At 30.6% G+C, this 23,060-nt stretch overlaps 2 protein-coding genes and 2 long non-coding RNA genes across 10 annotated transcripts; 1 reads left to right on the top strand and 3 right to left on the bottom strand.

Annotated features, from left to right (window-relative positions):
• Positions 1 to 994: 994 nt before the first annotated feature.
• Positions 995 to 2,646, bottom strand: LOC148767370 (uncharacterized). Its single transcript, XR_016033827.1, has 2 exons — positions 2,323 to 2,646; positions 995 to 1,280 (listed from the first exon to the last, which is right to left on the bottom strand). It is a non-coding gene; the product is annotated as an uncharacterized LOC148767370 (long non-coding RNA).
• A 335-nt stretch (positions 2,647 to 2,981) lies between these two features.
• LOC105966334 (uncharacterized) lies at positions 2,982 to 5,135 on the bottom strand. The gene is made up of 5 exons (XM_012990896.2): positions 4,997 to 5,135; positions 4,729 to 4,885; positions 4,101 to 4,351; positions 3,922 to 4,012; positions 2,982 to 3,835 (listed from the first exon to the last, which is right to left on the bottom strand). Exons 1-5 carry the CDS (start codon positions 5,003 to 5,005, stop codon positions 3,267 to 3,269), a joined length of 1,077 nt encoding a protein of 358 aa, XP_012846350.2. The 5' UTR covers positions 5,006 to 5,135; the 3' UTR covers positions 2,982 to 3,266.
• A 3,086-nt stretch (positions 5,136 to 8,221) lies between these two features.
• Positions 8,222 to 22,154, top strand: LOC105966331 (uncharacterized). 7 transcript variants are annotated; one of them, XR_016033783.1, is made up of 5 exons: positions 8,241 to 8,494; positions 9,120 to 9,799; positions 9,886 to 10,019; positions 12,020 to 13,330; positions 13,395 to 14,421. It is a non-coding gene; the product is annotated as an uncharacterized LOC105966331 (long non-coding RNA). The 7 variants fall into 7 exon arrangements; XR_016033785.1 differs by lacking the exon at positions 13,395 to 14,421 and adding an exon at positions 21,991 to 22,154 and having other exon boundaries at positions 8,246 to 8,494; positions 12,020 to 12,626; XR_001173539.2 differs by lacking the exon at positions 13,395 to 14,421 and adding an exon at positions 14,640 to 14,829 and having other exon boundaries at positions 8,246 to 8,494; positions 12,020 to 12,626.
• Positions 9,036 to 12,271, bottom strand: LOC148767369 (glucomannan 4-beta-mannosyltransferase 1-like). Its single transcript, XM_088823844.1, has 9 exons — positions 11,957 to 12,271; positions 11,184 to 11,282; positions 10,843 to 11,095; positions 10,623 to 10,733; positions 10,395 to 10,531; positions 10,193 to 10,306; positions 9,897 to 10,096; positions 9,595 to 9,789; positions 9,036 to 9,376 (listed from the first exon to the last, which is right to left on the bottom strand). The coding sequence occupies exons 1-9, from the start codon at positions 12,269 to 12,271 to the stop codon at positions 9,217 to 9,219; spliced, it is 1,584 nt and encodes a 527-aa protein (XP_088679970.1). The 3' UTR covers positions 9,036 to 9,216.
• Positions 22,155 to 23,060: the final 906 nt, after the last annotated feature.

Below are 23,060 nucleotides of genomic sequence, written 5' to 3'. Positions count from 1 at the left end.
TAATAAATAATAGGATAAATTACGGCCACCACGTCAAATTATGTAAAAAAAACTCATCATCGTGTTTGGGTTATTAAAACTATGCATCAACTATGAATCTTCTTTCACGACTATCCTTATGGTGTCAACTTTAACAGAATATTTTGATTACATGGAATGTTCTCTATTTTGTTTTCGTTTGTGCAAAAATGCAGTTTCTGATACACCACAATCTGATATTTACAAGCCAAGAGACATATCTTATGATAGTTGAATATTTTACATAAAAATTCAACTAAATTTGATACCGTAAAGATGAACGTGTATGAAGATTCATAATTAAGGAGATGGTTGTAATTTTTCAAACATGAGGAATTATTTTATAATTAGACATTAGTTCAAGGGCGCCCGTGATTTACCCTAAATAATAATCGTCCTAAATTGACTAGACTATAACTATGTGACCGTCGCCTTTAATTATTGTAAAAATTGTTCCGGTGAACCAACAACCAGGCCGTACAAATTTAAAGGGCTCATTTGATATACACCCCTCATATGGAACTTATATAGGGCTAGTTCCACCCCTAAAATTCTTTCTTTGATATAACCCCTGGAGAGGTAAAAGTACTATTGTGCCCTTATGTTCAATTTCCACCCAACTGCATTCAGCATTTTCGCCCCTACATTCAGCATAATGCTGAACTGCATTTAGCATTTTAGGCCTGCATTTATCATTTTTATAGATTATTTTAATAAAAATATAAATTCTTATTTTATTATTATTTTTTATATATATCGTATTTTGTATTTTTTTAATTTTTTTTTAATTTTTAATTTTTTTTAAGTTTTTTAATTTTTTTAATTTTTTTTTATTTTTTAATTTTTTTAATTTTTTTTGGAATAATTTACTGTACGAATTGACTATATATGACTACAGTATACCACAGTCATGTATAGTTATATGTAATCATGTACTGTCTTTTTACCCCAAAATTAATCTACACCAACAACAAAATTCACAATTTAATCTTGATATTATAAATCAACTAACCCAAAAAAATTGAAAAAAACACAATCACATGCATATAATCTTTAAAACATGAACACGCATTACTATACATTAAAAAACACATAACATACATATAAATATATGTTACTACACGTGACTATAGTTATATACAATTATCTATACTTATATAAGTGGCATAAGTCCGGAGTACTGTAGCATGAATCCAACTTCACAAAGGCACTTCATCGAATTTTATTCTCTGCATGTCATAAAATTATAATAAAAGCAAAACCTGCGACAAAAAAATACGAGTTAAATAGTAAAATGGAACATGCGAGTTAGGTTACATGAAAAATACAAAAAAAACATGATTTTTTTGTTGATAAATTTACTGAACTTAAATCGACTACAAATGACTATAGTATACTACAAGTCCTATATATAGCCATGTATAGTTTACAAGTAGTCATGACTATACATGACTGCATGTGACTGACTATATGTGACTGTATATGACTAAATATAACTGTATATTCACCCGACTCAAATCACCCATGTAAGTAACCATTACTGGTTAAATTTCTATTACAGACAAACAAAGCTCTCACACATTAGGTATTTCAAATCATCTTCAAATAAATACAAAAAAAAATTACATATATATGATTTATAATAAAAAATCAAATTACATGAAAAATACAAAAAAAAATATCATTTTTTTTGTTGATAAATTTACTGAACTAAAATCGACTACAAATAACTATATTATACTACAAGTCCTATATATAGTCATGTATAGTTACATGTAGTCATGACTATACATGACTACATGTGACTAACTATACATGACTGTATATGACTAAATATAATTGTATATTCACCTGACTCAAATCACTCATGTAAGTAACCACTACTGGTTAAATTTCCATTACAGACAAACAAAACTCTCACACTTTAGGCATTTCGAATCATCTTCAAATAAATTATAATATGATTTATAATAAAAAATCAAAATAATCCAAAGAAAAATATTTTAATATTAATTGTTCACAGATCTTAAAAAACATAGTAGATCAGTGTTTTTTTTATATATAAATGCAGTAAATATATACAAATCGAACACCACCAATTCCAGATCTGAAATTTTAGATCTGACTACACATCGTCGGATCACAATTTAAATTTTTTGAATTTAGTTGATTTTCATAAAAAAAAAACAATAAAATAAGGTGAAATAGTTAAGAGAATTCAGATCTTAAAAAATAAATTAAAAATGGATGGACATTCATAAATTAAAAAAATAACATAAAAAAGTGAAGTGAATGGTTTAGTACCGTGTTCAAGGCGGTGGGAGGAGTAACAACGGCCGGCACAAGGCGGTGGCGGAGCAGCGACGCACGGCGGTGGCGGAGCAGCGACGGCGGCAGCGCAAGGAGGCGAGGGGAGCGACGGCGGCGGCGGCGCAAGGAGGTGGGGGAGCAGCGGCGACGGCGCAAGGAGGTGAGGGGAGCAACGGCGGCGGAGAGCTGTGGATAGAGAGAGAGTTAGAGAGAAAGAGATGAAGAGAGAGAAAGAAAGAAAGAAAGAGAAGAGAGAGAGAGTTAGAGAGAGAAAGAAAGAGAGAGAGTGGGGGAGTGGAGAGGGGACGGCTGATAGAAGTTGTTGGGGGGGGGGGGGGGGGGGGGGCGGGGGGAAGAAAAAAAAGCTAGGGTTTAGGGTTTTGAATTGTATTTAAAAGGGCAAAATGAGTATTTCGATTTGTCAAGGGGGGTCTATCAAATTAAGATTAAAATTTGGGTTTTTGACTAGAAAAGAAAAATCCATAGGATCTATCCCTATATATTTTCAAAACTAGGGAGTTATCCCACATTTCCCCAAATTTAAATTATAATAAATGTGCTAATTTTCTTTGGGCCACGTGGCATCATGATAACCATGGGCTAACACGAGTAAACATCATTAGCCCGCATAAAGATAAGGTAAGCAAACACAATTAGCGAAGCAAAATTGAATATTTTATTAATAATTAACTAACAAATAAAACAACCGGGACAAACTACAAGTCAAACAATAAAACAAACTAACAAACACCGGCCAAGCAGGTTTGAACATTTCTACTATATTCTCATATATATCTTGTCAATTGTATTTCGAAGTATTATATTCTATATTTCTATATTTTTTTAATTATTTATTATATAAGTGTAAAACTCTTTTTTTAAAAATTGTATACACATTTCGAAAATTTTCAAAACTCTCCCACTTGACGACGTCATGCTCACATCACATAGCATCCGTTCGGGTTTTCGTCGCTGAACATTTGGTCGTTGATGTTCATGTACGTAGGTGGCGGCGGAGGAGGTCCTTGTGAGTACTGTGCCACGTAGCCCGTATTATGACCATAACCTTGATTAGGAAGGTAACCATGATTAGGAGGAGGGTGATTAAACATTTGCACACCATAGTCTTGATTGGCATAACTTTGGTTGTACATTGGCATTGCATAATGTGTCTGTGGGTTGAAACTATGGTGCTCCAACTTGTTCACTTCTACCTTCGCCGCACCATCTCCGCCCTTGCTTCCTTCTCCACCACCAGCCGCCACCGCTTTTGGTTTTGATTCCACTTCTTTCTTTTCGCCGCCGCCCTCTTTTTTCTCTCCACCACCACCACCGCCGCTTTCTTTTTCCTTTTTGTCACCACCACCGCCACCGTCTTTCTTCGGAGGAACGATTTCGACGCTTCGTTTAAGCTTTTCTTTCAAGTAAGCTGTGAGTTCCTTCACATCCATTGTACCGGTCGCCGTGACTAAATCCTTTTCTAGATCACTTGTTACCGAATTAACCCCTAATTAATGTCAAATAAGATAATTAGGTAATAATTAATGACATAAAATTGGTTAATTAGTGAAAATTAATTAAGGGCTAACTCACCATGAATATTCTTGAATATAGTCCGCTTTATCTTATGTGCGCATCCGTCACAGTGCAGCCTGATTTTCATCACCACCGTGCTAACCGCCGGCTGAACAATCAAAACCACAAAATAATTTAATAAAAGAAATAAATTCAATAATCTCTAATTAAGTAAGTAATTAAGCTAATTAATTTACCTCTTTGGGTTTCTTCTCTTCTGCCTTCTTCTCATCTGCTTTCTTCTCGGGTTTCCTATCGTCGGCCTTTTTATCACCGCCACCTGCGGCGGCGGGGGCGGCGGCGCCGGCGTCCTTTTTGGGCTGAGGGGAGATGAGATCGACTTTCTTCTTGGTCTTGTATTCAACTCTCTCCCGCAGCCAGGCGGGGTCCACAGTGCCGGTCACAGTCAGCTTGTTTGCGTCACAGTCTGCTTTCACTTTCTCAACACCTTCACAAATTGGAAACACACGCAAAACTTTTTTCAGGCCCCCACGGCTAATTTATGCTTTAAATATTATTTTTAAATAAAAAATCCCCAAATTGAAATTCACGTTTTTCTTTTAACAATTGAATTGTGCTGGAAATTAAAAAGTAACGGTAAAATTTGTTGACGGAAAAAAACAACTTTGGACCGTTAATTGTGGATCCGTCGGAGAATTTGTTACTTCAGATCTCCGGCAAGTCCTTGTTAGGTAGCGACCAAACCAAATCAATTTGCTTTATTTTAATCCAATTTTAATTTTTGAATTTGTGAACCGAATTGATACAACCCTAGCAAAAGGTAACCCAAAAAAAATTAAAATTAAAAATTAAAATTATTAGTACCTTCGAAATGGCTAACGGACCGTCTGACTTTTTTAGCACAACCCTCGCAATGCAAGTCCAGCTTCAACACGACGGTGACGGTTTCCTGGTTTTTGTTTCCTCCGCCGTCAGCGGCCTTTTTCTCTCCGCCCTCCGCTGCCTTCTTCTCTCCCTCTTTCTGAAAAAACACACACACACAAACACCGTCAGTTACAGATAATTTCAAAAATCTCACGAGGATTAGATTCTCAATTAGATGAAGATTAGAAGAGTAAAGCAAATCAATTACCTCACCCATTGCAACTTTTTTTGATTATTTTTATTTTCTCCTGAAAATTTTAATTAGGGTATTATAGATTTACAGTGTGGAAATTGAAAAAGGAAAGTTTGGTTTGAAGAGAGTGGAAAAGGGGGCAACTGCTGTATATATAGAGAATGAGAAATTACTAAATTAGCTGAGTTTTCTATGAATTCAGTGGGGCCCACGCCCAAGCCCAAGCCCAAGCCCATCAAATAAAATCAACAAATAGAGACAGATTTTTTGTATGTATATGTTGATGATGTATGTGTATGGATGGGTATGGTTGATATGCATATGGCATGACATGATGCCTGCCGAATTGGACCGAGTTTGAAATACGGTGTCGTGTTAAATCAGCTATCGTAGTGGAATTCCTATTCTGCCCCCACACTAAATTTACCGCGTTCCGAATTTAATTTAGGTCATCTTATGCCAACTCCAATTTACAAACCTCCAAAAAACAAATAAAAATAAATAGTAATATATAATTGATGTAAGGATAATCAGAATAATACAATGATTAGGATGATTATATTATTATTATTTTTTTTTGGGGTGGCCGTGTGCATTTAACTTTTCTCCTTACAAATATTGAAAATGGAATAAATTACTTTTTTTGTCGATTTGCTTTGTAGCAAAGGAACACACTATTGTCTATTCACTAATCTTCAAGTGAAAGAATTTTGATTGAGAAAGACATGTAATGCTTGATTTATGGTCCAAAAGATGTCAATACCTACCCGAATGATAAAACCGGGGTTAATTTTTGTTACATTTTATCGAGTATATGGTGTTTAATGACTTGTTCAATGTATTTTAGCTGCGAGTTTAGAAATCAGACGTTTGGAGGACAAAACAGTAAAAAAAGAATAAAAACGAGCAAGAATTAAAAAATCGGTTGAAGTAGACTGCAAAGGGCTTTGGACGATCGTCCGAAAATTGACCTGAAAGCTCAGACAGCCGTCCGGATTTAGAAGAATAGGAGATGACGGCACGGAGTTTGAAACAACCGTCTCAATAATGACTTAATAAACATATTTCGTCCGAATAGCTAATTAACTTATTTTATCTTAACTTTTTCTATTTTGAAGTCAATAAACATATTTTATCTTATTATCACTTTTTTCTGCTAATAAAAGGTAAAGGAAAACTTGCTCCCACTAGAAGGCAAAAAAGAAAGACACATTTCTCCTTTTTCTTCATTTTTTTTATTTTTTGGTCAATATATTGAAAATATTCCAACGAATGTGTTTGGTAAACTTTTATTGAATAGTTTTCAATAATCATGTTCAATATTGAAAATCATATTTAATCGAAGTAATAATGTATGCACTGATATTTTCAAGCTGAATAATGTCGAGTTCAATTATTTTGCCACTACATGCATTAACTTGAATGCATTTACAGAACCCAAATAATTATTTCATAATTTAATTGATTATATTATATTTATCAATATGTTATCAATTAAAAGTCAAAATAATACATATAATTATGATTTCAACTTACTTATTTTTCGACTATCTTACCATTGAAAGAATTGATATTTGATTTTTGATTTTTATTTTTTGTAATAAGTGTTTTGGTATTTGATTTTGTCAGTAGCCAATAGAAACTTGTGTCAAAAAAAAAAAAAAAAAAAAGGAGAGAGAGAGAGAGTCAATAGTCAAAATTAATAGTCAATAGTCAATGTATGTGCACTGGGACAGAGGTGTGGGCCTAAACATCTAACTCCTTTTTGGGCCTCTACACATAAGAGTAAAAGATACAAAAATAAATAACTTTATGTAAATGACACTTTTATAAAAACTTCAATTTCATAAAATAATTCATACAAGGCCTTAATATTTTAATTTTACATATAATTCATAAAATCGTTGTATAGACTATAGAATTCAAATTTTATATATAAAAAAAATAATTGTAAAGGATCCAAATTTTTTGTTTTGCCAAGAACCATAAATCTAAGGTTGGTCCTGCTTTGCCTTTATTGCCGGTGCCCAATCCTGTGTATAGAAATTAGGGCATGGGTCGGTTTTATCGGCCTACTTATTATCTATGTTTTTTCGTTGACAATTTTCTTGGATGGTAGTTTATTTGCCAGGCTGGTAATTTTAACCGACACATGTATAAATGAGTCGGTCCGTAGTTTTCAGTTTACTTAAAAGTCGGTTGATCGAGTAATATCAGTCAACTAGTTTTTTTAATAATAAAACTTTAATTGTAATTCCTATTTTCTTAACGTTGAAATAATATATAAAAGAAGTCAACCTCGAAACACAAATTTATAAACATCTACGTACAATTTTTTTTAAAACATCTTACTATTGTAAAAAAAATTAAAAAAAAAATGATTAAATAGAATAGATGGTCAATAATACCATCAGTCGACTCATTGTTTACCTGACAAAGTTGGTTGTCAACCATTATTCGACTCATAATGACAGCTGGTAATTGGTTTCAATATTCAGTAAAATGAGATGGTAGGATCGAATAGGTAATTGGTCGATAATTGTCCGACCCGACCCATGTCAACCGTAATATAAATAAGATATCTAAGGCAATATTTGCTAAGTGGCCATTATTCATTTTAATATTTTATCAACCCTTCTTATGTAATTAGAATATAGAGACATATCTTCCTATATCTATATGAATATATAATTAACAAAACACGTGGTTATTGTTGGCAACAAATCTAGTTCACAAGTTCACAGCTTAGACAATGGATTAAGATTGATGCTTTGTTCATTAAGGCAATATATGTATCACCGTGTACTGTGTGTGATTTTAAATTAGCCACAAGTGCAAAGGAATTAAATCCAATATCTACCTAATTAATGTTTCCATTTATACAGATCTTTTTTTTTTTTTTTTTTTTTTTTGTGGCGTAGGTTTATTGAACTATATATTAGTCAAAAAACTGCTTTTATGGCGATTTAATTGTCTTAGGCACTAGGTTGATTTATTCGATATAGATTTAGGTGATAGCCAGCAACAATTATTAATTGTCGCACATTATTTAGTAGTATTATTGCATATTTCAAGGAGCGACAATCAATTGCCACGTGGAAATAAATTGAAGCAATATTTCCCGACAATAATGTCTGTGGTGAAAGATTAATAATATATCCTTAGTTTATTTTTTTAATAATCTCTTAATAATAATTTATATTATTATTATTATATTCTTATCTTATTTTTAATTTACCCAATCCAAATTCGATCCAACAATTTCGGGCCATTTTGTGATTTTTCGGTGGGCTGAACGAACCCAAAAAATGAGGATCAACGACTATTTTCACACTCCTTTTCGTTTAATCTCTGAATTTGCATTCTAAATGCCATTTATGCACAAATCAATAACCCTAATTTTAATCAGGGATTGTAATAGCTATTTACAATGTTTCTATAATCGAATCGAATTTGGAGACGCTCAGAGGCGATTAGCTGGGTAAAATTAACCGGAGTCTTCTGCATTTGTTGGTGAGTGTCTTCGCACTGTTCTTCATATTTTAGTGCTGTATGTTTATGCGTAAAAATTCATGTTTTTGCATTTTGTGTATAGTTAATATTGGTAAAATGAATTGAGAGGGTGTTTTTTATGGGAGTTGGAGTGGTGTCAATTCCTTTGGTATTATGAATCCAGAAATAACCAGTTATTGTATATCTGATAGTGTTTGAAATTTCAAAATTTTGTGCTTTTATTTGAATTAGGGATGAGTAGATATGCGATCGAGAGAATCGTTGAGATTAGTATACAGAGAATTGGATGTGGTATGAAGAAATATACCATACAAATTATTCAATTATTTGTAGACTTCTCTTAGGGCAGATTTAATCCGCATGATAAACGAGCTTCTACAATGTAGAAATACATAGTAAATGGTATTAATAGATGAATCAAGATGTGAAATATGTAATAGGTTGTTAACCTATTGGTTTTGGGACTTCTCCCACTGTGGGGTGTGGCGAGAGAGTTCGGGAATTCGAATCCCTTTGTGTACGTGTGTTGTAATGACTGATATTTTTTTATTAAAAAGGAAAAACTTTTATTTAATAAAGTAGCATGGCTTTAGTTTACACTTATATAATGCATTCTGAAAAACAGGAAACATAAATACAACAACAACCAAATACAGTCTATCAGGTAATCACCATCGCTCGTAGTTCTCCCAAGGCGTACTGCGTTCTTTCTGTTGTCATCTTTAGTTGGGTACAAATGTTCCAACATAGCCAACTCCGACAATAAAGAAAGCCCCTGCCTGTAGCAACAAATACACGAAAAAATGGTTGTGTCCAAACAGTATGTTGTAGATGGCGCAGTGCAGTAGGTACATGCCAACCAAGATCTCCAATATTTGAACCCTATAGAAGCATAAATGTTATATTAAGTTAGTATAGAACAATGGTGAAACTGTAATAGATTTTAAATATTTTTATGCCCCACGAAAATTAAAGATTTGTTCTTGTGCATTTGGTCGTATTGGTGGTTACCTTGATGATTTGTTTTACTTATGGGATAAATATGTTTTTCTATACCATGTTTTGGCACAATTTGAAGTAGTGCTTATCGGACGAGTTACCTTTCTCCAAAGCGAAATCTTGACCTCTTTGGTGCTTTATTGTTCTTTGGCTGCTTCATTGTGTTCCCTAGCTTTTCAGTCACGACCCATTCATTAACTCGGTTAGCTTCAAGGAGTCCTATGATTGCTGCCTTTGATCTATGAAGAGACATGACATTCTCAAACAATATCCAGAACACAAGAAGATGGATAGACCTGCAACAAAGTAAGTGGAAACACCAACAATTAACTCGATGATGAGATTTTTTCAGAAAATAAAATGGTAAGAATTTCTTTCATTTTGCTTATCAGGAACTTCATGCCTTATAGTGGAAATTGCGTTAAGAATTGTAATGGCGGCTGGAAGATAGATGGCTAGCGGTTTTGGGAGGTTGACTTCAGGAACCAAGATCGTCGCTGGGATTACAATGCAGTAGAAGAAAAAGGTAACCCAATGCGCTATAATCTTTCTTACAAAGAAGAATGCATAGATTACATGCCATTTCTTCCAGATTGACACACGCTGCATATTAGATGAAAAGAAAATGTGTAAGTTGCATAAGATTCATAATCATAGTACTATACATTTTGCTGTCAATTAAAAGAAGAAAAGGATGACCTCACAAAGGATGATTTCCTTCAACATCTTCCTGAACAGATTAGCAGGTCCGCATGACCAACGATGCTGTTGGTATCTGTACGCCTTAAATGTACTCGGAAGTTCATTTTTGACCTGGTAAAGTTAATTCGGCAAGTTATTGTAGTTTTGTGGTGTAAAAGGTAAGATAGTGTAACAACATTTTCAAGTTTTCAACACTCACCGATAGGTCGCCCACAAAGAGGAATTTCCAGCCTCTGAGACTTGCCCTGACTGCAAGGTCCATGTCTTCTACTGTTGTTCTATCTTTCCATCCACCTGCGTCTTTCAGTGCTTTAATGCGCCAAACTCCAGCAGTACCTAAAATTCAAGCCAAAAATATCTTAAAATTCCACTCATAGTTTCTTTCATAGAAATTAAGTTTCTTTTTAAATTTTCAGTCTGGGATAACCATTGAATCCAAAAAACGAGCACGTTGAGGATCCCACTTCTTGCTCGACAGTAAAGTGATAGTCCAGTGACATCTCTTGGAGTCGAGTCATCAGACATTCATCTGCGTTAACTGCAAAATGAAATTGATCTTTAGGTGTTTAGTTATCAATTAATTTGATATTCAGAGACCCTTTTTTGACTATGATATACATTTACGATATGAATATATATATCCTTACCAAATTTCCACCTGGCCTGAACCAGGGCTAGCTCTGGGTTTTCAATTAGGTATGGGATAGTCCTCCAGAGATAATCTTCATCTGGCTGAAAATCTGCATCAAAGATGATGACGTATTCACATTCATCAGCATAACGCTTCTTAAGACCTTCTCGAAGGGCGCCTGCCTTGTAGCCATTCCTGTTGTTCCTCGTCTCGTACTTGACATTTACACCTTTCTCTATCCATTTTCGGCACTCTAATTCGACCATTACCTGCATATATTCATTCTTGATAGTCATTCTATAGGCACACATTTGTCACGGAGTCTAATTAAGTTAATAAGGGGTAGGAAAGTTATACCCTTAAGGTTTCGTTTGTGGAGTCATCCAAAACCTGCACGATGAGTTTATCTGATGGCCATGAAAGCCCGGATACTGCTCCAATAGATAGCTTATAAACCTGAGGCAAAGTGAACATTTTGGATTAGTTTTTCCTCTGTGACTCAAATTTAAACATGTTTCAAACAATCCGAGTACTGTCTTTAAGTTTGATGTGTCTGGTTCTTCTTTGATTTCTCGATAGTTAGAATTGGACAAAAATGCGGTGCTGAAATGCTTATCTTTTCACACATTTATTACTCGTTTCATGTTTTTCGTATATTTACAGCATAGATGGACATATTGGGATTAAATTTCTGCAGATTGAAAACTTAGTATATTAGATTGTCTTCAAAGGATTTATCATATCTTTAAAATGCTGATCATTTGATGAATAACCTTGTGAAAACGCTATTTGCTAACAGAAGATTAATGAAAAAGCGGAAAAGACAAATTTTGTCTCTAGGATAAGAAACTTCATCTTCAAAAAAAGAAAAGAAAAAAATGAAATTAGAAATACATGTATGTAGCTATAATTGAAATGCATGCACATATAGACGACTAGACGCAATACTTCTAAATTCTAATAATTGCTTCTGACTGTTCTAAAACTCTCTCTGTTCATTAATTAAGATAATTTACTGTTGAACTGTAATAATTAAAAGTTTTTATATGCCAATGATATTCATTTAGGAAAATTTGTTAGTGCATTCAATGCATACGAGATTAGACAAAGCATACTTAAATAAATTTTACCTCTTTCTCATTGAACATTGGGATCTGAACCAACACCTTGGGATGGTTTTTGTTTCTCTCCAGATCTTGTTTGATGGCGTCTAGCTGATACTTGGTGTATCGTTTCTTCCCCAGGCATTTGACGCACACAATCACGGCAGCCATGTAAATGCGTTCAACAAATAGCATTACAGACATGCATATGCATACATAAACTGCAACTCGCAAAACAGGGACAATAATTGGAACACGAATACTGTCCCAAGTATTGATTAGGCTCATCGTTGGATCATTGGTGTCGTTCAGCTCCCGCAAGTTGAGAACTAAGTCTCTCATGGTGAAAAACTGGTTTTTGTGGTGTAAAAAAAAAGAAAGAAAATGGATCTAGTGTAAAGAAAAGTAAGGGAAACGAAGGAAAGGCTTATATGCAGATGAACAGAAGGAGTAAAACGAGTAGAATGATTTTTGAAGTCAAGTATTTCCTTTAAATAGGAGTAGGGGAAAACAGAGGAGTATGTATGGACACACCGCTAGTGCTTGCTTAGGTGGAAGAGCTCGAAGGAAGAAGTAATCTACTCAAAGTGAAACTCTTCTTTGCGAGAGACACACGGTGCACATGCAAGTGGAGGTGCTGCTACGTAGCACTTGCTAGCTGGAATTCTGGCCTTTTTTCGCCGACATGGCAGTTGAGGTAATAAATACGAATAAATTCAATTAAATGTTTTATTTATTAACAGGCCACGTCATTAACCAATACATCCTTAATGTGCATTTTCTTGCATTGTAGAAATTGCATTTTCTTTTGAGTCCCGTTATATTGTGATTTTCTATTGAAAATTTTCATGTATGGGACTTTCTAGTACTTCAATTTTATGACTAGGATCATCTAATATTTTAGTTGTAGTAACAAGGTAAAGGATCTTTTTATTAACAGCTGGTGAAACTGTCAATTGCATAAAATAAATCATGACTTGAATAGAAATTTACGTAGTTTTGGAATCTTATGAACGTGGCAAAACATGTTTAGCATGCATCCAAATAGAATGTCGTCATGATCACCAGATCGAGTTATATGTTTTGTCAACTTCTTCATGGTCATCGACACGTAAGAAGATTCATGTCGTGACCTGCATGTATACACCTATTTTTTGGTTTGTTTTCTATATTTAGGTGATGAAATATTCGAGTTTAGTAATTTTAGACCTTTTTTTTTACGGTTATAGGTAACTTTGATGAGTGAGAGTTGAATCTTGGTTTGCTTGTAAGAGTATGTAACTTTTTTCATTATGGACTTGGAACAAATAAACAATTTAGTTAAGGAAACAACTTACGATATAGTTTGCATATTGCAAGTATAATAAACACTGCTGTTTAAGCATAATTAATCTTGAAATGGTAATGTTCCTTAGCAAAATGACTTGCCAGATCTCAAATTTCGATATTTTTTGGTGAGCGGCAGGTTTCTTATCCTCCTATGCTTTATAAGAATGACCCGTTTTACCCTGTAGTTTAGCAAAATGACCCGTTTTTTGCCTGCTTCTTATTTAATCCTACATACTTAGGCCTTGTTTAATAGGTTTAATTAGCCTTGATATATTACTAATCAATGCTAAATTTTCATTCGATAGCATGGTTGGGGATCATTATTTTTATTGTTGGCCTGCAATATAAGCAAAAAATTTGCTTGATGGATCAAACCGGTTATTTCTATGCTACACCTGGGGAAGACTACACCGCGTGAATTTTTACCGTTGATCTACACACACCAATGTGCGTGTGTGTGTGTGTGTGTGTGTGTGTGTGTGTGTGTGTGTGAATGGTCATGATCTACCTGGTGTAGCATAGAATAGACCGATCAAGCCATTTTTGGCTTGATCTTCTTGTATATGTTATAATAATGCTTCTTACATTAGAAATGGAATGACATATATAGAGCCCTCTATTTAACATTAATTACGATGCATCCGCAAATTTGGTAAATAGGAAATAATCACAATTTCTACAAACATAAATATAGATAGCAAATCAGCTGTACTACATGACTATATATCGAATGAATAATCGCAAACTTCCTATCGATAGTTGTAAACATAAACCTGATTACTGTAAATGCTTCTACGTTTTTTCCTGTTTCTATGCACTATGAGAACTTTATACATGTTTGCAGTACTATGTTGCATTCAGATTGCATTTAGGAGCTGAGTGTATTCTTTCTATCCTATGTGCCTTTTAATTGTAGAAAGTTTTCATCCACAAGTTTGGGGTAATGAATTTATGCCAAAATTGAGTTTAATTGTAGGAAATTGTTCATTTTGGCATGTCTTTAAAGAGTCGGGTTAATTACGTCTGATTTTTTTCACACCAAGTATATAATATACGGCAAATTACGTCCACCTTGATGTAAGATCAAATTACAAAAAAAATCATTTTGTTTGGGTAATTACAACCACCCCATTGACTATGTATTGTCTTACGAAAACCCCCCTCCTTCAAGAGATAAATTTGACATTGTAAGAGTGGGCGTGTAAGAGATAAATATGATTGGGATTTTCGTAATATGTGGTATGATTCTTTTAATTTCAATCCTATTCAAAATTCATTTGACCGCGTTGATTGGTCAAAATCAGGTTTAAAAAAAATCGAATTGTCAAGTTTATCTGTTTTAAGATTCTTTTAATTTATTTTTTTGAAGTTTGTGACGCAGGTCTGACTGTTAATGAGTAAAGAAATGGGGGTGCCGATTTTAGGTTAGTGCAATCACAAATTCCAATATAGCATGGAATCGTCAGTTGGAATTGACTGAAACTTTTACATCAATGTGAAAACTCCCTTTTTCCTGCAGAGAAGAGCATCATGTGTTGATAAGGATTCGAGCAATTCACTGTTTTAATTTTAATCTATATATAATATAAAAAGAGGATCTATGCCCTCAATGATTGACATGTGACAAATGATGATGTCATTTATCAAAATTGCTTAGTTGGAGTTCAATTGATGAAGTGGATTCTTCAATTGATTATGTGACATTTTTATTTAGGTATGTTTTTAAGTTCTTTCCTATTTCACATTTACACAATCATTTATTAATTACCACATATTTATATATAATATTTCAGGAATTTAATATCCTATCATTTTTAAAAATATTTTATTGTTTTATAATTTTAATTTCTGAACTATATTTTTCGCCTGTTCTTTTTTAAAAATTCAGAACACTCAATTTTTTAACGAGTATTCGATTGTTTATATCATATTTTACACACTATTTTTTAATTGCAAAATAATCACAATTATATTTAATTACTTATACACGGTTAATTAATTGTTTGTATGGCACATTTTAATTTAATTTTCTGAAATATATTTGTCGAATGTCTTTTTTATAAAAAAAAAAACAGAGCACTCATTTTTTTATGATATATATTTTCGAATTTAGTTTTTTTCATAATAATATTCAAAAATAATATAATACTAATAATTATTATTTTTACAAATCATTAATAATTCAAATAAATATACCAATAAATTAATTAATCATCATACATGGATTTTTTTTGTTTAAATATTTTGCCAACATAATTTATATGTATTGATTTAATTTTATAAATATTAATAACTAAACAACATTTAAATTTTGAAATTTATATTTTTGGATTCCAAATTTTGAATTCAAATGTTTTTTTACTAGAAATTATCAATCAATTCCCCAATTTTATGTCATATAATTTGATTTCTTACCTATTTAAGTTGATTGGTTTTGATTCATATGGTTAATTAATTCATGGAAAATATCTAATCAACAATAATTGGTTAAGATTATAACATTAAATGTGTATTTCCATAATAACTTACTATTTACTTTTTTATTTTATAAAACCCAAGTATAAATACTCCTCATTCCAATCCATTTTATTCACTCATACTCTCTACCCGAATTTTACACTCACATAAAAATAAAAAAAATAGGTCATTCCCGAAATGGCTGCAAAGAGGAAATGTTGTATTTTTTTGTTGTTCATATATTCATAGTTTTACATGTTTTTATTTCATTATTTTGATAAATGTGTGTAATGGTTATTTACACATATACATGTATTTAGTCTAACATGTTATTTGTTGTTTGTTCATGTTATTTTTGTAGATATTATGGATAACATCGACCTATGTGTTATGTGTGACGACATCGGTTGCGTCAAAGGAATAGAAAGAATTTCGTGAATCTCATATGAATTGTGCGAGAAAAAATACTCATTTTTTTCATTCCTTAAAAGACCGTCATCGAAGTGATAAATGTAAAACATGATATGTACGTAACTAACAATTTTCTATTATTTATATATGTCTGTAATTATTTTTAATATTGTTTCATCAAGCTCATTTATTATATGGTTATATATGCAATTTCGCTATTTAAAAATTTCTATATTTCATTTTTTAATTTGTGTAAAGTTGGATCACCTGTTCGTTTTTTGTTTTGGAAATTTATTGTTTTCGTCTTTTTTTCTTGATTTGTTTCATTTAACTACATTGAAATGTTGAGTATTAATATATTTCAATATTATTCCATTAAGTATTTAATGAATTATTTAGTTAATAAAATGCATTATTAACTAGATTTTTATTTTTTATTACATTTATTTACGAATTAATTATTTTAATTAATTATATAAATTACTTTATTTATTTAATTTTCCTCGCATCTTTCATTATGATTTTTTTTTCGGACAATGTTGTAACATAAGTATTTGTAATGATTATTTTGCATATCAACTTATACTTTAGAAGAAAAAAAATAATGTCTTACATTAATATAAAATAATAATTTGATTTGATTTGTTTAATATTCTTATGAAAAGTATTGATTTTAAGGATATGATTAATGACTTGAATTGATTTGTTTGATATTCTTATTAAAAGTATTAATTTTAAGGATATGACTGATCACTTGATTTTATTTGTTTATTTATTTTTTGTTATGTTTGCCTTTGTTATATACAAATTGATATTATTTAGGTTTCTATTTATTACTGTATCAAATCAATGTGTGTATTATGCTAAATAAATTATGAGCATAATATTTTGTACCTAATAAACACGTAAAAATGGTAATATTTTAAAAGCCATACTTTCATATCTTTAATTTGACTTTGTTATATCCATTAGCCAATTTTTACGAGATAGATTAATTGATTTGATTGTTTGGTTATTTTTGTTATGTTTCCTTGATTATGTTAATTATTTCTGATTCTGTTTAATAAATTACTGTTTAATGTTATTATCAAATCAATACATGTGATTTGAATAATTTTTTAGTAACCCCTAACAATCGCATTTATTTATTATGCATCTTAATAATTTCAGATTCTTATTAATTCTAATTGTTTGAATTTGTTTGATTTGTTCTAACCGAGTAACACAAAAAATAATAAAATATATTGTTTGCTTAAAGTTATTTTATTAACTTATTTATTATGTGAAAATTAAGTATAAATACCATCAACACAAACTCATTTATCTCATTCTTTATCAACACATTTTGTTATGATCATGCTAAACCAAGGTCCTCCCTCACCTTAAAAACTTTTTTTTGTCATATTTATGTTTTGTAATTTCATAATGCGATCAATATGTTTTGTAATTTCATAATGCGATCAGTATTGTGCGATGTGCATGCTCGCTTTGAAGCATTTTATTTATCGTCAAATGTTTATTACGTTATACGTTTATTATGTATGCATATGCATAATAATCTAACGAATCATTGTTTTGCTTTTCTTTTAATTTTCAGATCCATGGATAACATCGTGTGTGTTATATGCGGCGACGTCCGCAAGAGAGAAGCATTGTGGCGTTGTGTAGAATGCAAAGATATGATTTAGATATATTATATGGATGAATTTTAAAAACTTTTACTTCTGTTTTTCCATCTTTGATTATACATTCAACAATTGTAAGTTTAGTTTCGATGAAGAAGAAGTTGAGTTAAATGAATGTGATAATGTAATAAAAAAATACTAAAGTAACTCATGTATGTATTTCGTTATTTGTAATAGATATTCTTATATGATTTGTTGAATATATTTAAATAAATCTTCTTTAGTTTTTATATTTTCATGTTACAATATTAATTTGTACGTATCGTAATAATTCTTTTATTTTTATCATTTTTTTAATATTTACGTAAAATATTATTAGTTTGTACGTTCATAATAATTTTTTGCTATTAATTTTTTGAATCTTTATGTACATGACACTAGATTCACTCTTCTTCATTCACATTAATTCCAATATTATGATATATTAGCAACATTGTGCCTAGATGTATTTGTGACAATGTTTGATTTTGTATGTTTTGAAATAGGAATAATTGTTTGTGCAAGCATATTAGAATTTAGAAGTACTGCTCTTGCAGAAAAATCTATACTAACTAGAGAAATTTATAAATTATATAGCAAAAATTCTACATTGATCAGGGAAGGAAAAAACACATTAAAAATAATGTGCAAAATAGATAGTAAAATATACATATGTGAAAATGGATGTTGTCAATCCAGCGAGGACATTATGCGTGTGTATTCTTTGGATCATTAAAAAATATTTTAGAGAAATTATCTCTTTCCCTAAAACAAAATGGTTTGATATTCCAATGAAAAGAAATCGACGTACAATATTACGAGATTGATTTTTATGAAGTGGGTCTCGATTACGGATTTGTTGAGATTGCAAACTGAAATTTGAGGAAGATCTCTATGAGTATTAGTATTAGTATTAGTATTAGTATTAGTATTAGTATCAATATTAATTACAATATCAATATCACTATGAGTATGAGTATGAGTATGAGTATGGGTATAAATATCAGTATCAGTATTCGTATCAGTATCAGTATCACTATAAGTATCAGTATAATATCAGTATCATAATAATATCAATATCAGTATCCATATCATTATCAATATCAATATCAATATCAATATCAACATCAATATCAATATCAGTATCAATATCAGTATTAGTATTAGTATTAGGATTAGTATTAGTATTAGTATTAGTATTAGTATTAGTATTAGTATTAGTATTAGTATTAGTATTAGTATTAGTATTAGTATTAGTATTAGTATTAGTATTAGTATTAGTATTAGTATCAATATTGATATCAATATTAGTATTAGTATGAGCATCAATATTAGTATCACCATCAGCATCAATATTAATATTAATATTAGTATTAGTATTAGTATTAGTATTAGTATTAATATGAGTATCAATAGTATCAGTATCAGTATGAGTATGAGTATCAATATTTGTATCAATATCTATATCTATATGAGTATTGGTATGACTATTTGTATGAATATTAGTATTAGTATTAGTACTGATATTAATATTGGTATTAGTACGTATTAATAATAGTATTAGTATCAGTATCGGTATCGGTATCGGCATCAATATGTGTATGTGTATCAGTATGTGTATTAAAATTCGTATCAATATTAATATCAGTATCAGTATCAATACCAATATCAGTATTATTATCATTATTATTATTATTATTATTATTATTATTATTATTATTATTATTATTATTATTATTATTATTATTATTATTATTATTATTATCATTATTAGTATTCAAATTCATAATAGTCTTGGCGTATTAGCATTAACCAATATCAGTATTATTATTATCATTATTATTATTATTATTATTATTATTATTATTATTATTATTATTATTATTATTATTATTATTATTATTATTATTATTATTATTATTATTATTATCATTATTATTATTATCATTATTATTATTATTATTATTATTATTATTATTATTATTATTATTATTATTATTATTATCATTATTATTATTATCATTATTAGTATTCAAATTCATAATAGTCTTGGCGTATTAGCATTAACATTAGCATTAGTATTAGTATTAGTATTAGTATTAGTATTAGTATTAGTATTAGTATTAGTATTAGTATTAGTATTAGTATTAGTATTAGTATTAGTATCAGTATTAGTATTAGTATTAGACTATTAGTATTAGTATTAGTTTTCTTATTAGTATTGGCGTATTAGTTTAAACATTAAATATTCGTATTAGAAGTGGCGTATTATTATTATTAATATTAGTGTTGATATTAATATTAGTATTAGACTATTAGTATTAATTATCGTATTAATATTAGGATTAGTAATAATATTAGTATTATTAGTGTCGGTTTTAGTATTAATGTTAGTATAGGTATTAATATTATCAATGTTGGTTTTAGTATTAGTAGTAGTAGTTGTTGTTAGTGTAATATTAGTGTTAATATTAGGGTGGATAGGCAATTGTACGCCGCAATGTCCAGTGTTAAAAGTAGAGTTGAGATAAAGGTATTTATCAACTCAGAATCGGGCGATATAACTAAAATTACGAGCAATGTTGTGTGCACAAAAGATTTTCAGGGAATATAAAGGTAAATCACAAACAAATGAATATTTTGATTCAATAAACCTTTTTTTTTTGGGTATCATTAACGTGTATGGCAACTATTCAAAGTTTTCGTTCGTTTTATTTTATCCAAAATGTTTTTTTTTTAAATTGATCCCGTGCATCGCCCCCGTGCATCGCACGGGTGAATTACTAGTTTAATATATAAATAAATAATGTCTAATAATAATAATAACAATAAACCAATATAACAAATTAGAAATAATATATTTCTTATTTTCTAGTTTTATAATATAAATAATTAAATTAATATGATAAAACATTAATAATATTAACATAAAAAAAAAGTTAGTAGAAATCAAAATATTGATTACAAAATCTATTTTGTGTTCGATTTTTGCTTCATATTTTACAATCTAATGCATAATTTATTCTTCTTTGTTTTTTTTTTTTTTTTGGTGTGATTTGATCAACCTACCTATACATCGGATCTTGTGTTATTCCTGGTGTATGTAATTGTACACCCTACGTGACTTTGATTGCTACTTGTCACACTCCCATGCACCATTATCTTCACCACTAATTTATTATTTATTTATATATATATATATATTTGTATAATATAAATATTTATCCTCCTCTATGCCCTATGGCTCTTCAAGCTCTTCAGATATAGGCATGGGGCTTAACTATCGATATTTCGTGTTTCTATTGGTTGAAACCATTGGCTTCCACGCGCTTCTTTCTTTGATCACGTGCCATCCATGTTTTTTCCCTATGGCTCTCTTCAATCTTTTTTTTTTTATTATTTTTTTTTTAAATAAGTATGATAAACTTAAATCATACTTGTATAAACAAATATTTCAGCTCTTAATTTGAATCTCTAAAGTCTAAACCATTGTGAAAAATGCTAGTCAATCCCTATATAATTTTCAAAATCGTTTGAAAACTATATCGGGATTGACTAGCCTGTTTAACTATGGTTTAGGAGTTTACATTTTACATTTAATTACTTAATTATTGCCGCATGATAAATAAAGAAAAAAGGACCCCCCTCTCTCTCTCTCTCTCTCTCTCTCTCTCTCTCTATATATATATATATATATATATATCACATGTTACACTTAATGTACTATCAACCATTTTGACTGTACACAGTACAAATAGAGAGAAAGAAACATTCTACACACACACACACACACACACAAATGTTATATATGTACACAGTACAGTTTTGTAGATATATTGGCAATTCTTTATCAAATGAAAGAGAGATGCCTTGATATTTTTTCTGCATTTGCACCTGCACCTCACCATCTATATAAATCTCTCTCTCTCTCTCTCTCTCTCTCTCTCTCTGTGTATGTATCATTAATTTTTCATGAGAGAGATTAAGAGAGAGGTGCAGGTGCATTTGCAGACGAATTATGGTATCTTATATATTAATCTGCTCCGATCCGGTTTCTATATTAATTGTGCTTCTATTTTTCTCTGTCATCATCAGTTTCATAAATTCATCTTAATTTTTTTCCCTTCATATTTTACACACATTCATATGTATATGCGTGCAATTATATATGTACTGAATCGAAGAGTGAATAATTATCAGGTATTATAGCGTGAGCAAGAAGAGCTTTTATATCTGCGGTGAACGAGAAGCAACGGGGTCGGGATTAATAGAATCTCGTGATTTCGTCGATCACCTGTTTCGAAACATCCTAATTAATTAACCCTATTCTTTGTTTTTTTTTTTTCTTGATCATAGCTCATTAATATGATGGAGTAAAATACTATAGGAATTGATTGGTTCTGTTTCTAACCGTGTGATCAAGACATTATTCTTGCCATTATTATTGTTTGGTTACTTGTACGCAACACCTATCAAGGTATGTGAATAATTAATCGGAATTAAATTAATTAATTAATTAATTAATATGGTTTTTTTTCAATTAATTATGATCATTAATATGAATGAGTTTAATACATCTGAAAGAAAAGCAGGAGCTACACTCCATGAACAAGATTTCATGAGCTCCTATAGAAATAAGAAAAAGGAAAGGAGAAAATAAAACATAAATATAAGCTTTGTGTATGTATTTAGTAATATGTATCTAGTTAGTGTATTTTTATAGAACTCTATTTATCGATGTGATGATGTCATCCTAGTCTCGCTTACACTATTAGTCTTGAGCTTCCACCGCAATCTTGGTCGGACATCGTTCTTGCAAGAGTTTTGAGTGGTCGAGATCGTTACATATAGTCATGATACGAGACCTATGTATGCGACATAGTCCATATCAATCCTTTAAAAAAAATCCTTACGGCAAGAATGATGCTTGAACATTGTAAGACATTGAACCCGTCATCTTCATGGTAAAATTTTAAAATGTTAAGGCCTCGTTTGGTTGCCAATATAAGATTAACAAAGCTAAGATTAAATATTTAATAAAGCTCAATTATATTATTGGACATTCGATGATCCAATAAAAAATATGGCTAAAAGTCAAGATAAGGCACAATAAAATAATATTTGCGGGTCGACCTGGCAAGTTATTGAAGATATCAAACATCAAACAAAGTTCAATTATTTAGTTAATCATCAGTCATCACTAATCCCAACAAAATGAGGCCTAAATATATAAAATAATACTGTAGGTATTGTATAATTTTGTAATTAAG

Source organism: Erythranthe guttata, chromosome 10 (assembly GCF_056151865.1).
Source record: "Erythranthe guttata isolate IM_541 chromosome 10, IM_541, whole genome shotgun sequence".
In the NCBI taxonomy this organism is placed as follows: domain Eukaryota; kingdom Viridiplantae; phylum Streptophyta; class Magnoliopsida; order Lamiales; family Phrymaceae; genus Erythranthe; species Erythranthe guttata.
Note: the sequence above shows the minus strand (reverse complement) of the source record. Positions and strands in the feature narration are given on the sequence as shown.